The 18,375-nt window shown below is 42.1% G+C and overlaps 1 protein-coding gene across 3 annotated transcripts in view; it reads right to left on the bottom strand.

Moving 5' to 3' along the window:
• cfap91 (cilia and flagella associated protein 91) overlaps positions 1-18,375 on the bottom strand; it is a 94,669-nt gene that overhangs the window by 20,263 nt on the left and 56,031 nt on the right. For all 3 annotated transcript variants that reach the window (XM_043701004.1, XM_043701006.1, XM_043701005.1), the window contains 3 exons: positions 10,671-10,853; positions 6,566-6,705; positions 387-503 (listed from right to left, as the gene is read on the bottom strand). In XM_043701004.1, the coding sequence (XP_043556939.1) occupies positions 387-503; positions 6,566-6,705; positions 10,671-10,853 (440 nt within the window). The remainder of the gene's footprint in view (positions 1-386; positions 504-6,565; positions 6,706-10,670; positions 10,854-18,375) is intronic.

Genomic DNA, 18,375 nt, shown 5'->3' with positions numbered 1-18,375 from the left:
TCAGTGCTTCTGAACACCGTGACATACATGTAAATTATCAGCACATTGGTGCATCTTACAAAATACAGAGTCATTTGCACCAGCGTCCATCAAATTGAACTTACTTAAATCTACTGAGCTATTAAGTTCCATAAAAGTCAGCAGGTCAGTATTACATCCAATGTAAGATGTGGCATGTACTAAAATATGAACAATCAATCATTAATTTGGGACCCCAACTGGTGAATCTTTCTAAAGCCATCACAATTTAACCTTCTGGACAGTCTTTTCATAGACATGCATTAAAATCCATTTTAATTTTTTTAATTCAAGTTGAAGATGAACAGTAGAAAATAAATTGTTAAAAACATACTTTCTTCTTTGAAAGGTAACATTATTCCCCTTACCTCAGGTGGTTGCTCAACAGTTGGCGTTGGGGGACGACGAACAGGTTTTAAAATCTTAAACAGGAAGCGAAGTGGCTTTTCTGGTTGTGCCCCTTTAAATTTCGCTTCCCGTATTGCCTGAATATTTTAGATATAAGATCTGTAAGTTTACAGTCTTTACTACTATTCTTTAAATCATCTATTCATAATTAGATTAAACAACAGTGATTCTTAAGGTATTTCTACTTCTTAATGTAAAAGATAAATCTTTTAGTCAATGATTAGTAGCACTACTAATATTTTTAAATCCTTTTTCACATGTGGTTATTAGAATAGGGAGTCAAGACAGACTGAGGAGAATAAGGAAATGTACAGAAGTTGATGTAAAATTAAGTGGAAACAGTGTTGGTGTCATGGTGCAATGATGACACACCCCTATCTGCATCAATGGAACTGAGGGGGAGAGGGTCAAGAGTGTCAAGTTCCCAGTGACAATCAACCATCTGTACTGGACTGCCCACATAGATATGATGATCTAGAAACCACAACAACGTCTGTTCCTCCTCAGGCAGCTTAGGAAATTTGGTATGTCCATAAGAAGCCTCACCAACTTTTATAGATGCACCACATGCATTCTATCTGGGTACATCATGGCTTGGTACAGCAACTGGTCTGCCCAGGACTGTAAGAAACTACAGAAAGTCGTGAACACAGCCCAGTCCCTCACAAGTGCCAACCTCCCATCCATGGACTCCAACTACACCTCTCGTTGCTGTGGAAAGGCAGTCAACATCATCAAAGACCCCTCACCATGATAATACTCTCCAACCTCTTCCATCAGGCAAAAGCTTAAACACACAAATTAATGGATTCAAGAACAGTTTCTTTCCTGCTGTTATTAGAATGCTGAATGGACTTTTCTAACTTCAAATCTAATATTAATCCTGCTTTTGTCATCTCCTGTGCCTCCCTCTATCTAAACACCCCATGATCTGTATGTCCTTGTTTGTTATGATCTATCTATACTGCATGCGAAGAACAACTTTTCACGTACTTAGGTGCATGTGACAACAATAAATCAAATCAAACCAAATGACAAGCCTACTCAGTGAAATGGTGTTAAGGTCAGAGGGGAGGCATACCAGAATCCATTCCTCGTTCTGGCAATATTCACCACCGTGATGGTGAACAGGACATTGGTCTTGCTTTCCTCCTAATAAAGCCAATTAAATTATAATAAATACTTGTTCAGAGTTTGACTGAGATGACAAGGGGTAATATCCCTTTAAGAATTTGCTACTCGTCCTCTCTAAGAGTCTCAGACAGAGACACAGACCTGTCCAAATTCCAAGTATCCTGTCATACAAACACTGAACAATTCATTGACCATGTGTAGATGCAAATCCAGTGCCTGGGTTGCTCAGGCTACACTTGTCAATAGCCTCCTGCAAATGGTCCTGCACAACAGTCAGAAGAGTAACCCTCACAGTTGGTGTCATGTTAAAGCAGTCACGGAAGGGTGTCCTCACAGTCAGCATCATGGTGAAGCTGTCTAGGACAGGTGTCCTTGCAGTCAGCATTACAGTGAAGCAGACTGGGAAGAGTGCTTTGTAAAGAAGCTATGGCAGGGAAATGCCAACCAATCAAGGTTTTGCCCCCGATTCAATTGATTGTAGTTTTGCTAGGACTCCTTGATGCCACACTTGGTCACACAGGCCTCGATGTCACTCGACCTCAATTTGGGAATACCGTTTTCAGCCATGCTGAAACCAAGGGTGTAAGGAGGTCAAGAGCAGAATAGCCTGGAGAAACCCAAACTGGAACTCACTGAGCAGGTAGTTACTTAGTAGGTGTTGCTTGTTAGCACCTTTGATGGTACCTTCCATCACTATTTGTCCTTCTTTTTGTGTACAGGACATATCTGGGCAATTTTCTACATTGTTGAGTAGATGCCAGTGTTGAAGCTGTACTAGAACAACTTGGCTAGAGGTGTAGAGAGCAGCAGGTCAGGCAGCATCAAAGGAGAAGGAGAATTGACGTTTCGGGCATTATGCCCAAAACGTCGATTCTCCTTCTCCTTTGATGCTGCCGGACCTGCTCCGCTTTTCCAGCAACACATTTTTAAGCTCTGATCCCCAGCATCTGCAGTCCTCACTTTCTCCTTGGCGAGAGGTGTGCCAAGTTCTGGAACACAAGTCTTCAGTATTATTACAGGCACTTTATAGATAATTGAAAATGGACAGCTGGCCATGAGAGCACTGTTACAACGAGCTTTGAGTAACAGTATCTCAAGCAAAATATAAATGCAACAGGATGTTCACAGTTCTTGAATAGTTCTATCATTGAAAATCAGTAGCCTTCCCTCAGCCATTCTATAACTTCTGGAATAATGGGGCGTCACAGCACAAGATCAGACAAGAACACTCACTTGCAGGACAGGCATTTAGGAATACTTAGGATGCCTAAAATGGACAAATGTATGGAAATCGGGGGGGGGGGGGGCGGGGGTGTTAATCTGAATCAAAACTTGATTTAGCCCCTCTTGCTCTTTTAATGTGATAGATTTGATCCCTTGGCTTCTCCCCCACACCCCTTCCCCTCTTCCTCCACTCTCTCAGTGGCTGGCTCCTGAATAGAACATTGCCCTTCATAATTTTGAGTTTGTGGAGAGTATAGCATATTGTCACAAACATGGATATCATAGGAAATGTCTTTAAAGTGATCTTTGCAGCAAATCTCCACTCTAGGAGGTGCAGGTAGGATGGGCTGAATAGAATCATAGAACCAGACACTACATCCATATCAACCAGGAATCCTAAACCGAACTCGTCCCATTTGCCTGCATTTTCTTTTAATTATTTTCCTCTAAAGTCATATCCCTCTAAACCCTTCTTATCCATGTACCTGTCCAGCGATAATTTAAATGTTGTAATTCTATCTACATCTAGCACTTTCTCTAGTAGCTCATTCCATATACACACCACATCTGTGAAAAAGTTGCCCCCAGGTTTATTTTAAATCTTTCCCCTCTCACCTTAAACCTATGCCCTCTAGTTTTGGACTGCCCTACCCTGGGGAAAAGAGCTAGACAATTCACCTTATCTATGCCCCTCATGACTTTATAAACCTCTCTAAGGCCATCCCTCAGACTCCTACGCTCCAGGGGAAAGAAGTCCCAGCCTATCCAGCCTCTCCCTATAACTTAAACCCTCCAGTTTCGGTAACATTCTTGTAAATCTTTTTTACACCCTTTCCAGTTTTACCCACCACATCTTCCTATAGCCGGGCAATAAGAATTATATGCATACTCCAAATGTTGCCTTATCAATGTCTTGTATATGATGTCCGACTCTCACTGATGAAGGCAAAAGTGCCAAACACCTTCTTCACCATCCGGTTTACCTGTGATGCCACTTTCGAGGAACTATGTACCTGCACCCCTGGGTCTCTCTGTTTGACAAGATGGCCTTACCATTAACTGTGAGAGTCCTGCCCTGGTTTGTTTTACCAAAATGCAACACTTCACATTTATCTGAATCAAACTCCATCTGCCATTCCTCGGCCCACTAGCCCAGTTGAACAAGATCCTGTTGTACTCTTAGAAAACCTTCTTCACTGTTCACTATATCATGAATTTTGGCGTTATTGCAAACTCACTAACCATGCCTCCTATTTATTTCTTCAAATTGTTTACATAAATGACGAACAACAGTGGACCCAGCATTGATCCTTGCAGCACATTCTGGTTGCAGGTCTGCAGTCTGAACAACAACTCTCTACTGCCACTCACTGTCTCCTACAGTCAAGCCAATTTTGTATCCAGTTTGCTAACTCCCCCTGGATTCCACATGATCTAACCTTAATAACCAGTCTACCACGTGGGAGCTTGTCGAAGGCCTTGTTAAAGTCCATGTAGAGAATGTCTACTGCTCTGTCTTCATCGGTCTTCTTCTTGGTCATCTCTTCAAATAACACAATCAAGTTTTGATTTGGGGATGCCGGTGTTGGACTGGGGTGTACAAAGTTAAAATCACACAACACCAGGTTATAGTCCAACAGGTTTAAGTGGAAGCGCATTAGCTTTCGGAGAGCCGCTCCTACAACTACCTGATGAAGGAGCGGCACTCCGAAAGCTAGTGTGCTTCCAATTAAACCTGTTGGATTATAACCTGGTGTCGTGTGATTTTTAATCTCAATCAAGTTTGTGAGACAAGGTGTCCCACACACAAAGTCCTATCTCTCAGAATCTCTTCCAGCAACATACACACTATTGACATCAAGCTCACTGGTCTGAGTTCCCTGACTTTTCAATGCAGCCTTTCTTAAATACTAGCAGCACAACATTAGCCACTTTCCAGTCTTCTAGCACCTTACCCGTGGCTGTTGATGATACAAATGTCTCTTAGAAGCCCCACAATTTCTTCCCTAGCTTCCTACAATGCCCTGAGATACATTTGATCAGGTCTTTTGGATTTATCTACCTTAATGCATTTTAAGACCTCCAGCACTTCCTTCTCTATAACGTGGACTCTTCTCAAGACATCACTATTTATTTCCCAGAGTTCCCTTGTATCCATATCTTTCTACACAGTAAAAACTGATGCAAAATATTAATTTAGGATCTCACCCATCTTCTGTCGTTCCACACACAGATGGCCTCACTGATCTTCAAGAGGCCCTATTCTCTCCCTAGTTACTCTTTTGCCTTTAGAATACTTGTAGAATTCCTTTGGATTCTCCTTAACCTTATCTTCCTCCTGCACCATAACAATCCTGTGATCAGCAGCCTGATGGATTGCTTCATGGTGCTGATTAGACTCCATACCTCCCATTGAAAGTCCACTGTCAGTTAGTGCTTTTACTGGATGACTGGTTTGCAAAATAGAGTGGGGTCAACTCGCAGGTTTTCACATTTGGTAAATGTTGAAAGATTGCTTCTGCTAACTGGGGTCCTAGAACTAAAATGGAGATGAGAAAGAATTCTTTCATTCAGAGACTGGTAAATCTTTGTAATGCTTTGCCACAGTAAGCTGTGGAAGCTCAGTTAATGAGTATGTTCGAGCCAAAGAACAATAGATTTCTAGCTGCCAATGACATCTAGAGATATGGAGATAGCATGGGAAAACAGCATTGAGATGAATGATCATTCATCAAATAACACAGTGTCTTGAAAGACTAAATGCCTGTTTATGCTCCTATGTTCCCGTGCTCTTACATTTCATTGATGTAGGGGTACATGAAGGCACATACATGGGCAATTAAAAGACAAGTAACTCCTCTCTCCTCTTGTAAAGATCCTCTGTAATTGCTTGGATATTTCTGTAGGCAGTAAGTTGTTAAAAGGTTTCAATATCATCTTTTCCCACCTTGAAAGAACCAGTTGTAAGGGATGAGAGGGTGGTGGTTATCTTCAGAGTTACTGGGAAAGCCCTCCTTGCCCTATTTGAGAGTCCAGGTCATCACAATGAAGGTGAACTGTCTCCCCAGTGAAGCAAAGCATCTTGAGGTATTGCTTCTGACTCATCCCAATGTAGGATTAGTGTACCCAGAAGACCATCTCAAAGAGGGACCATCTAAACAAAGTCACCCTTCCTTACAGAAGTTTGCTTCTCTAATTCCTCATCTGCACATCTTGCTCACGTTGCACAGAAAATGCACTGGAACTATTGCTCCCATAGCTATGCAAACCATTTTATATGTTCTTCCCATCATTGTTAGCAGAAATCTTAAAAAAGCTACGAGCAACTCAACATAATGTTTGCATCAACTTAGCATTAGCACACATAGGTCAAATGTACCTCAGCTGCAACCTATTGTTAGCATTTTAAATAGCCCAGAACAGGACCCATTGTGTGTTCGGTATTGCTTCAGGAGTGAATAAGAATGACAGTCATTGGACTTTCATTAGTCAATCTGTGCATTGCATTAGCCTGTTGAAGATAGAATAGGCTAGAAATGGCTAATTATGAATAAATTGCATTGTCAGTCAGTCGGGTAGATATAACCTATTTGGGTAAGTTTATGCAGACAGTGACACCTTCCAGCTGTAGTTCCAAACAAGTGTGTTCCAATCATTTTTAACAGGATAAGTCATCAGTATTAACTATTATTTTACTCATATATTTCTCTAAATTTATAAACCAAAATTCAAAAACAAAAGCCAGCAATTTCTATGACTCTATTTATTCATGAACATATACCTTGTGAATTTTAGCAAGCTCCATCTCTCTTCGTGCAGCATAATTCAAAGTGCCATCCTTTGTTGTTTTTTTTGGTCTCTGAATTCGTATTCGTGGTTGAGTGACAAAATCTGGTAGAGTTTCCTCTAATTCTAATATACCTAAAAAAAACATGGAAAGCTTAAAGAAGCCTAAAGACAATTTTAAGTTGTAAAAATCCCTTTCAATTTTTTTAAAAGAGGAACTTGCTTGCATAAATTTACTTTAGTGTAACTTTTATAATCACAGATTAGACCACAAAATATATGCTCTGATCTGGTTCAGGACCAGAAAGCTTCGTCTTTACAATAAGCAAAGTTTGAGATTTTGGATACTTACTAAGAAAATAAAAGCACAAAATTTCATGGTTTTGAAAAAAAATCAAACTGACTGTTACTATGCAAAGTTACAACAGCCAGACAATCCACAATATTATACACTGGGTGGAATCTTACAGGGGCCTGAGCAATATTGGGTATGATGGGATTTGTGGCAGAATTGTACAAGAAGTCAAGCAAGGCTTATCTCAACATTGGGAACAACTCATTGTATCTTTTATGCATTTGCTGAGCAGTGAGGTGAGTTTCTTGTTACATAGCAGCAAGTTGCCAAAGAACAGGGATTATAGCTTGTTAAATGCCTGATTAAAGCCACAACTTGCCTCATTAATTTTCAGCTTTCTATCTTACCAAATGTGGCAAAATTTTCCACAAGTAAGTCGGAGCAGAACCTGGTGATTACAGCTTGCCACTTGCTCCAAAGGACTTTCATGTTGAACACTGGGCACAAACATCTCAGAAACAGAGTAAACACAAACAGGAATAGTCCAGTCAGCCTTCAAGCCCACTCCACTGTTCAACATGATTATGTTGATCATCTAACTCAGTACCCTGTTTCTGCTTTCTCTCCATATCTTTTGGCCCTTTAGCCCTGAGAGCTATACCTAATTCATTCTTGAAAACATTCAATGCGTTGTTCTCAAATGCTTTGTGTGGCAGAGAATTCCTCAGGCACACCATTCTCTCTGGGTAAAAAAATATCACATCTCAGTCCTAACTGGTCTACCTCATACCCCTAGACTATGATCCCTTGATCTGGACTCTCTATTCATCAGGATCCTGAGATTTGTACTAACTAGTCCATTTAGAATTTTATAGGCATTTTATCTCGCATTCCTTCCTAGCATTGCCTCACCTTGCCTTTGTGCATTGTGTCCCCACAGCCAGAGAAACCAGGCACATCTTCTCCTGTTTTGCCTTGCTATTTAGATCAGATACATAACCAGGAAGCTTAACATGGTTGTCAGTAGTCCTCAGTCAAGGGAGATAGCCTTCAGTCAGGGCTCACAATACAGTAGCCAACAACAGTCTCTGATTCCAGTCCAGGGGCTTGGACATGGTCAATCAGCTGCTTGGGGCAGTCAAAGCCAGGTTGCTCTCCATGTAAGGGGTGAGGAGCCAAACATCTGGAAGTCCTCCACCTGTCTTGACTCTTTCTGCTGTTTTCCTACTGGAATAAGGAAGGCAGAATAATAAGGGAGATAGAGGTGGGAGGTACAGGTGCATGTAGGGATGTGTCCTGAGCAAATGAGTGGACAGTGCAGAGAGCATGCAGCATTAGTAGTATCAGAGATTGGGATTGGTGACACTGAGCAAGGAATGATGTTGCAGGCAATAGTAAGATTAGTACAAAATGAGACCAGATGGAAGTTGGTATAGTTGCAGGGATAGAGTGAAAAGTGCACTGGAAAAAAGTTATGGCATAGCTGGAGAAATGCAGAAGGTCATCGACCTTCTCCATACATTGCTGTGCATTCCTCCAGATAGCTGAAACTGCACTGGTTACTTCAGACATGGTCTATTGCCTCCTTTGCTGGTGCTGGGACAAAAGGATGGTCCAGCCTGTGCACTACCCCATCCAGCAGGAACTACCCTGTCTGCAAAGTAAGGACCAAATTTCCCTGACTGCCAAGACTGGAGAAACTAAGAAAACACACAAAATCTTGCGGCAAAAAAAACCTCCATCAAAAATATCAATGCAACTCACGCTTAGGCAATAAAACATAAGATTCAGCCCAAAGTTTCTACTCCAAAGTCCAGAAACAACACGAGATAAATATGAGTAACAGACAACCGGTGATCAAACATCCAACAGAGCAAATTAAATAGCAAATGCAATAATGTCAGATCCTCAAGAACCTCAAAACATTTGAGATATTGTGGGTCATTAAATCTTTACAAACGATTCCAAATTCTTCACTTTCAAATATCTAGCTTCAGAACTCTCTCCAAAGCCTAATCTTCGTGGACATTAATACCCCTTAGAATAATTGATTCATCCAGTACAGAACAGCACCATTGAATCTGCATCAACAAAAAAAATTCAATCTATATTACCTTCCAGAACTTAGACCATAGACATGTATGTGATGACATTTCAAGTGCTGATCAAAGCATTTTTTTAAAATTAAGATTTCCCACCTCAACTACCCACCCAATCAGTCTATTTCAGATTCTCTCCACGCTGAGTAAAAAAACATTTTCCTCAAATCCCCTCTAATCCTCCTGTTTTTCACTTTAAGGTTATACCTCTTTGTTAATGACTCTTCAATGAATGCAAACAGCTGCTTATCGTTTATTTTCTCCTGGATTCACTCATCTGAATTCTAGAAGCAGCACAATTCCAATAAATCCTCAGACAATAGGTTTTGCCTCTGGGTTTTCCTGAACTTCGATCATTTTCAGTTGCCTCAACCAAATACTACTCGTGAGCTTCCTTGACCCCACTCTCAGCTAAGTATTATTAACTCATGGGCTTCTACTGACACCCCACAGTTCCAAGAGCTTTTCCTGAGCTTTAACCCAACATAGCAACACCTACTGGTGCCCCGCACTTCTCCAAGCCTTACCTACATGGGTTGCTCTTCAGAGGGTCAGTGTGGACTTGTTGGGCCGAAGGGCCTATTTCCACACTGTAGGGAATCTAATCTATCAAATGGTTTCTGGGACTTCTTCCCAACCACAGAGAGCTAATGATCTTAGCTGCCATCTCAGCAGCTCATCTAACGACAGCACCTTTCTAGCATGGTGCTTATTCCTCTGCTTCTGGCTCTCTCTCGCTCTCTGAATAAGATCCTTTTAGTAAGGTTTGAACTATTCTGAGTGACCTATTGAAATTTTTCCAACAAGCCTCACAGTACAAATGGACACACAAAAATAGATTTCATTACACAACTTTGTACTGTTCATTTGTACAAAGTCGAAAAATGGGTTGTGCTTTGTGCTCTCTCCCACACTGAGTTTGATGATGGGGCCATTTAATTAATAAAGACGGCAGCAGAAAAGGACATGCAACATTTCTGCCCCACCCCAGGTTAATTCCATGGAAGGAATACCCTTGAGTAGCATTCCTGTACCACCACCAATTCAGGCCTATACATGAGCAATTAACATATATTTAAGGGCTTCATTCCATTGTCACTGATATTACTCCGGCCTGTTTTGGGTTTCTTTGCATCTGATTTAAAAGTTGTTCCCTCTGACCTCCCTGTCTCCCCTACAGGTCTTGCTCCCTCCCTGCTCCTGTCCTGAGCAACATCTCACTAGAAACCAATCTTTACTCCAGACTCTGGTCTCAGCCAGCTTTCATGATCCCTGTTATCTCTACAAGATTTCACCCCTTGTCTTTGGCAATTACATTTGATGAAAACTGGAACAATTTTTAAACTAATTTATGAGGGATTATTTCAGTGAAAACTTGTATGCAATTTAGCTTCCACGGTACAAGTAGTATGTACCTATAATGCTTCCCAAGATTCACCTTCATATCAACCATGGTTATGCAGCAACAAGATACCAACCTCTCTTGGTTAAAATGGATAAAGTTTTATTTCCAAATATAAGGGTTAATACTGAAGAATATTTTGTGGACTAAAGACAGTACAAAGAGATTTGGAACTCATTGTAATTTTTATAAAATGTTTCTATTGTGTATAGTTGAAGATTGCCTGTTGGATATTCAGCTGACAAAGAAACCCAAAACAGACTGCAAATTATACAATTTGGTAGTTTCTGTAGCACTAACTTACCATTAAACGTGGAAAGAAAATGACTTTTTACAATGAAACGTTCTGCATTCTGGTCTGGAAACCGGCCATTTCGAGAGACTGGTGCATAAACTTGTGATCCATAATCGGCATAGTCCTGGATGCAGTTACGCCGCTCAAGCTTCCCTTCCACATTTCTTCTTTTAGCTGTTAATTTTCTTATTTCTGTAAGTACATTTGTTAAAATGTTAATGCATACCAGTGTACATGTTTATATAAAACTTTTATAGTTAAGTAATATTCAGGCCACACAAGTGCCAGGCAAAAATCATCTCCAACAAGACAGAATCCAACCATTGTCCCTTGAGATTTAATGGCATCACCATTCACTAGCAACATCCTGTTGTAGAAACTGAACTGAACGAACCATTTAAATATTATGGCTAAAGATGCTGGGAATTCTACAATGAGAAATTACCTGTCGCCCTACTGTGTCACCACAATCTACAAGGCACACATCAGGAGTGTGATAGAATAATCTCTACTTTCCTGGATGGATTCTTCAAACTATGCTCAAGAAGCTTGACATCATCTAGGTCAAAGCAGCCCACTTGATTGGCACCTAATCCACACCCTCAACATTCACACCCTTTCCCACCGAGGCACAGTGACAGCAGTTTGTACCGCCTACAGGATACATTGCAGTAACACCTTAACTCTCTCTAGACAACATCTTCAAAACCTGTGACCTCTACCACCCAGAACAACAAGACAACCAGATGCATGGGAACACCGCCAACTACATGATTCCATCCAAATTACATACCATCCTTATTTGCAATTAAATTGCCTTCACTGTCAATGGGTCAGAATTCTGAAACTCTCTTCTCAACAACAATGTGGGGATCTCTACAGTCCAAGAACTGAAACAGTTTAAGGAGTGAGATCATCACCACCTTTTCTAGGGCAATTAGGGATGGGTTAGGGCAGAAAGTGATGCCCACATTCCGTGACTGAATTTTTAAAAATATTCAATTATTAAACTTTGATAAGTAGAATTTAACTTATGTAAAACTGCACTGAATAGGAAAGCTGATAGTGGGTCAGGAGTCTGCAATTAAAGCAGGCTTTACCACGGTTCTTCAATTCAGCCACTATATTAGCATCCATCTTTCAAGTTCCCAATCTAATCGGGGGAGGTCCACGAGGAATGGTCTATCAAATCTTTCAAAGGAAGGATTTCTAATGAAAGGACCCTCGGTTGTTAGAAGAGTCATGAGAGATTTGAAAATTTAACTTTGTTTCTTTCTCCACAAATGCAGCCAGATCTGTTGATTTTTTTTCCAGCATTTTGTTTCTATTATGTTAAAATGGCTGACTTGTATTTAGATTCCAAAGGCTGTTGCGATCGAAGAAATGGAAAAGAAATTTGTGAAGACTACCCCTGCCTCGTACCACAACTGCTTTGCTTCCTCCCTCCACCTCAAAATCCCCAGGTCTCTGATTCTTACCTGGAGGTCCTGTTCAGAGTCTGAGAAACTGAAAAGTAATGACCTTTCTAGAATTCTGCAGATAAAACACTTCTCAAACCATGCAGCTGCATTCATTCCTCAATTACATTTCCTCTAATCTTTGCATCATTTCACAAATGTGTGTCACAGCCAGTCAACATAAGTGTTGACCTTCCCTCCTATCCACACAATCCATTTGTCACATTCACAAGCTTCTGCTTTCTGTCTTTACATTAGAACACAATTCTAGGCTGAGACAGAAAATCAGGACAGGAAATGAGAAGGTGGTGTACTTTCAGGTTGGCACCTTTACAGCCATGGAAAATGCATTCCCACCTGTTCAATGGGAAGCAGGTCCTGTTCCAGGCACAGCAGATAATGACTTGCCATGAAAACATAAGCCTTCTGAAGAACTTGTGCTCTCACATGTTGAGTGAATTGATTCTTTGTCCACCTACACAGGTGCTGTTGAGGTTTCGCTTCTTTTGAGCCATACCTCCGTAAGCATCCCTCTGGAGTAGCGTATTGTTGAGGAGAAGGCAGCTAGTGCTGTGTTGGCTCTCCTCTTATGTCTCAATAGAGATAGTTAGCACTGCTTGAGCCAATGCCATGTTGCAGTGAAGGCTGGCAACAAGGAATGTTGATCAAGTTGAGTAAAATCCAAGATAGGTGAACTGACTTTCAACAGTTTGCAATGTATCCATCAGTGAAAGTACAACCTCTGAAGAATTGCTCTGAGCAGTCGCCTAGGCATGGCCGCAGGTATTCAGTTTTGCTATTTGAAGATTCCCGCCTGTCACATTCACTCAAGAATGATGATTTCCGCCGCCCCCCCCCCGTTCTCTCAGCTGGCTGGCTGGCTCTCACTAGTTCTCAGCAACTTGAAAGACTCATGTACTGCCTTTTAAACCCAGACTGCTCGGTTAAACTAAATTCTAAGTTAATTGGGATTTAAATATTTTAAATTACTTCCTTGACAGCTTCACAGATGTTCCCAATCCACCCAGGTTAAATCTGGAAATGGGAGGGATCTAGTGAGACTCCCAACCATAACTCATTATTTTTAGGGATTTAAACATCCCTTTCTATCCACTTTCCACCTTCCATTACCCCTTGACAGTTAGAATTCTGTCTTCAGAATCATAGAACCATCTTCTTATCAATTCTTGTGCCATCACCAAAATGGTCCAAGTGTAATTTTGGTTCTTTTCCCAAAATTAATTCAAAAGATACCAACTCCCCAAATCAGCAATATCTAATTCAACAATTATGTAGTATGAAACGTTTCGTATGACTAGTTGAACCTACTTTTATGATGTCCTGACTTCACACAGAAAATGGAAGCTTAGTAAAATTTCATTATCTCCTTGTTTCTCTTGAATTCTTATTTCATGCTCTGATCTGCGTCAAACACAACCTATAGCTAACATTCATTGTTTCACCTCACCATTAAACGCTTAGCACTGCTGCAAGTCTCACACCCTTGTCTCATACACTGTTAACTATTCAATCATGAGAGCCGCATCACCCAAACAGATTGCATCACACTTCCCTTTCTCTTGCAGGACAAGTTGACTCAACCAGAGGCAGCAGGAGCTCATCAGTGGGGGAGAGGACTAGGTGCAGGGCTCTTCCCTTATGAAAGAGACAATTGGTACCATCATTGAAGCAGCCATGGATGAAGTTGCATGCAACAGGGAAGCTGAAACCACTGAAGGTGACAGTATCCTCAGACTTAATCCCCTTTCTCGCATTTGTTTTCTTTTTAGCATGTATCTCTGAATTGTTACTTTCTTGCCTCACCACAGCCTTACCCTTCTACTCTTTTCTTTTCTGTTATCAAAAATAACCAGTGGTGGAATAGCAGGAGGTACAAGAACAGCAAATCAATGATAAAGAAGAAAATTTATCAATAGTTCTCACACTTGCAGCGATCAACACAGATAGTGACACTGCGTGAACTTCAGAGGTTGGCTTCTAGGGGTATAGGCATATGATAGACATTGGGCACTATTGACCTTCAGACAATCGGAGACAAGAGTGCTGTAGATGCCAGCTCACAAGGGTGAGGTTCTACACAAATTCTTCTGCAGAGATCTCAGAGGAGGACTTCACTGGGGCAATTAACATAAGGTGGCTGAAGGCTACACACAATTACATCTTGGCATTTGGTAAGTGATGATTAGAACCAGGTGGACCTCATTAATGAGATTCTTGATTAGCCCAGGTTAACAACCCCAATCATGAAAGCCTTGGCTGACAAATATAACTATGAGATTAGAATCTCCTCAGTTAAGGACTAACACCAGGCTGGCTGGCTACAGCCGGTGTACTGTGCACTAGAAAATAAAGGGTATTGAGACACCAGCCTCTGTGTACTTAGTTCAGTGGCAATGGGAGAAAATGGGATGGGCCTGAAGAATATTCGTTTGCAATTGTTATCTTAGAGTTGGTGTAAACAGCTCTGGCGTTGTGCAACTATTTGGGAATCTTGACCCAGTTAGCCCTGCTGTTGAAGTTTAGGCCCAGTATGTAGAAAGAATGCAATACTTCTTCTGGGCAAGTGACATTGGGGCAGACGAAAAGCAACGAGTAATCTCTCTGACTGTGTGTGGACCCACTGCATTTTCAGTTATAAGGAGCTTAACTTCCCCAGAGGCACCAGAGACTAAAACCTTCCAAGAGTTGACAGAGTTGGTTAAGAAATATTATGACCCCAAACTTCCTCTAATCCTGAGACACTATCTGTTTTATTACAGAACCCGGGGAATGCCTTTGACGAGATTACATTGACTGCCAGAGGCACATGATTTTGGGTAAACACTGAATGAGATGCTGAGACACCATTTGGTATGTGGGAATAATGACATAGTCATGTAGAAGTACCTATAGATGAAGCCCAACTTGATTTCCAACAGGTGCGGTAGCTGGTCTTGTCATTAGAAAATATAGCAAGTGGAATATGGGGACTACTAGAGCATCCCAAATGGAAGTGGACACCCTCACCTGTCCAACTGAGTTTGAGGAACACCACGCAAGTGTAGCAATCACAGGGCTCATGGAGGGCACATCATGAGCAGTGCAACCCTAGGCAGTCCACAGCAGAACTCCATAGCAAAGCCGAGACTCAGCCAAGCGGCTGAGCAGTTCTTCAGGAACTAGGCCAGCGAGCCATTGTAGTTACTGCCAGTATGTGGGTTTGAGACAGCAAAGGAGTCCTACAAGGCCTGACTTGAGTAAGAAACAAGGAATTTGCCAGAGTTGGAGGACTTGAGCTCTCGGGAGAGGTTGAATAGGCTGTTTTCCCTGGAGCATTGGAGGCCGAGGGTTGACCTTATAGAAGTTTATAAAATCATGAGGGGCATGGATAGGATAAATAGACAAAGTCTCTTCCCTAGGGTGGGGGTGTCCAGAACTAGAGGGCATAGGTTTAGGGTGAGAGGGGAAAGATATAGAAGAGACCTGAGGGGCAACTTTTTCACACAAAGGGTGGTAAGTGTTTGGAATGAACTGCCAGAAGAAGTGGTGGAGGCTGGTACAATTGCAACATTTAAAAGGCATCTGAAAGGGTATATGAATAGGAAGGGTTTGGAGGGATATGGGCAGGTGCTGGCAGGCGGGACTAGATTGGCATTGGGATATCTGGTTGGCATGGACGAGTTGGACCGAAGGGTCTGTTTCCGTTCTGTACATGACTGAAAGCTCAGAGGCCCTTACCCAGGAGAGTGCATACCTTAGAAAGTTCCCCTTCATATGGGTTGGAACAATGAAATCACTTCATGATACCCAAGTCAGAGTCAATTAAAATTAATGTTTGGTTAAATGGTCAGCCGGTTCCCAAGGAAGTCGATACTGGTGCAGCTGCATCTGCGGTTGCAGAATCTGTCTGTAACTCCAACCTTTAAGCTTATGCAAGGTTTCAGCCAGACTGAGGACATAGACTGGGGAATCATTGCAAATTAAGGGTACGACTTCTGTTCTAGTCTCCTATGAAAAGCAGTTGGCGCAGTTACCACAAAAGATATTAAAAGGCTCAGGCCCAAGTCACTTGGGGTGGAATTGGTTGAGAAAGATTCACCCTGATTGGCTCAAGATTTTTAAATGAGACAATGGCTGCCTCAGTGAAGTCCTAGCGAGATACCCAGGTGATTTTCAAGAAGGATGTGGGACTATCAAAGGGGCCAAAGCCTCTTTATACATTGACCAGCATGCAATTCAGAGATTTTGCATGGCTCGTCCAGTGCCATTTGCGTTGCAGGCTAAAGTAAAAGTAGAAATCAGGAGGCTGGACAACAAAGGAATCATCAAACCAGTGCAGTTCGCAGAATGGTTAACAACCCCAATCAGGAAAGCCTTGGCTGACCAATATAACTAGAAGGTTAGAATTTCCTCAGTTAAGGCCTGACCTGCTGCGCTTTTCCAGCAACACATTAAGCTCTGATCCCCAGCATCTGCAGTCCTCACTTTCTCCTGACTGGCTACAGCCAGGATACTGTGCACTAGAAAATAAAGGGTGTTGAGACACCAGCCTCTGGATAGTTATTTCAGTGGCAACGGGAGAAAATAGGATGAACCTGAAGAACATTCATTTGCAACTATCGTCGTGGAGTTAGGGTAAGCATTTCTGGCATCATGCCTCTATTTGGGAAGCTTGACTCATTTGACCCTGCTATTGTACAGATTGTGAAGCCTGACGGCTCAGTTCATCTTTGTGGGGATTTCAAGGGAACAGTAAACTGCTTCTCACAGCTAGATAAATACCCAATCCCTTGCCCAGAGGACTGTGCTAGAGGACATGGGGGAGGCGTCCTTTACAAAGCTAGACATGAGTCACACCTACCTGCAATTGTTACTGGATGAGCAGTCCCAGAAGTATGCTACAATTAATACCCATAAGGGTTAATATCAATATACAACACTGATCTTTAGGGTATCATCAGCCTGTGCTCTTTTCCAAAAGGCCATGGAGAACATTTTACAAGGGCTACCCCAGGTGGCCATTCATCTGGATGATGTACTAATAACCGGGAAGACTAATAAAGAGCACTTAGAGAATTTGGACATAGTGCTTAAACATTTCTCCCAGCTGGAAATGTGTTGCTGGAAAAGCGCAGCAGGTCAGGCAGCATCCAGGGAACAGGAGAATCGACGTTTTGGGCATAAGCCCTTCTTCCTGAAGAAGGGCTTATGCCCGAAACGTCGATTCTCCTGTTCCCTGGATGCTGCCTGATCTGCTGCGCTTTTCCAGCAACACATTTCCAGCTCTGATCTCCAGCATCTGCAGACCTCACTTTCTCCTCAAACATTTCTCCCAGGCTTGCGTAGGCCTTAGACAGGAAAAACATGTGTTCTAGGCGCACCAAGTGACATACTTGGGTTATGGAGTCAACAAAACCAGATTACAGCCATTAGAAAAGAAAGGAGCCCCAGCTCCCATGTCTGTCTATACCAGAGCTTTAGGTCTTTGCCTGGGTTAGTGAATTATGATGTAAATTTCATGTGTAATCTGGCCTCCATCTTGGCATCCTTACTCCCTTATTAAAGCATCAGCCATGGAAATGGTTGTGAAGCCAAGAAGCAGCTTGGCTTAAGGAAATGAAAAAGCAGCTATCGTCATCCAAGCTGTTGGCCCACTACAATTCGAAACAATAAGTAGGGCTCCCTGGTGTGGTATCGGAGTAATGTTGGCTCACCAGTGGCCAAATGGAGAAGAAACACCCCATGATGTATACTTCCTGGACTCTGGCTGATGCTACACCCAAGTATGCCCAGAAAGAGAAGGAAGGTTGGTCGGTCATCTTTGGTGTGAAGTTCCACCAGTACCTTTTTTATGGAAGGAAATTTGTCATAGTAACAACTTGCTATGGCTACTGAAGGAGCACAAGACAGTGCCACTCAGCTTCTGTTAGAATTCAGCTTTAGGCCCTTATTCTCAGCATGTACTGGTCAGAACACCATCTAGGATGCAAGTGGCTAATGCAGATGCCTTCAGCCACCTCCCACTGGCAAATACTCTACCAGTGATGTCTCCCTGGGAAGAATGTTTTGATTTTAAATTTTCTGGACACACTTCCAGTCACCGTGGACAATATCCGACTGTGGACACAAAGATCCCGTCCTAGCGAAACTGAAACTGGTGGTAATGGGAGCAACAGAAGGTCCATCACAACCAGGATTGAAACCTCTTTGGACCTGGTGAGACCAGATCACCGTACAGGTAGTTCTTGGATAAAGCG

The sequence above is a fragment of the Chiloscyllium plagiosum genome, chromosome 12, assembly GCF_004010195.1.
Source record: "Chiloscyllium plagiosum isolate BGI_BamShark_2017 chromosome 12, ASM401019v2, whole genome shotgun sequence".
Lineage (NCBI taxonomy): Eukaryota > Metazoa > Chordata > Chondrichthyes > Orectolobiformes > Hemiscylliidae > Chiloscyllium > Chiloscyllium plagiosum.
This window is presented reverse-complemented; position numbering and strand designations above follow the sequence as displayed.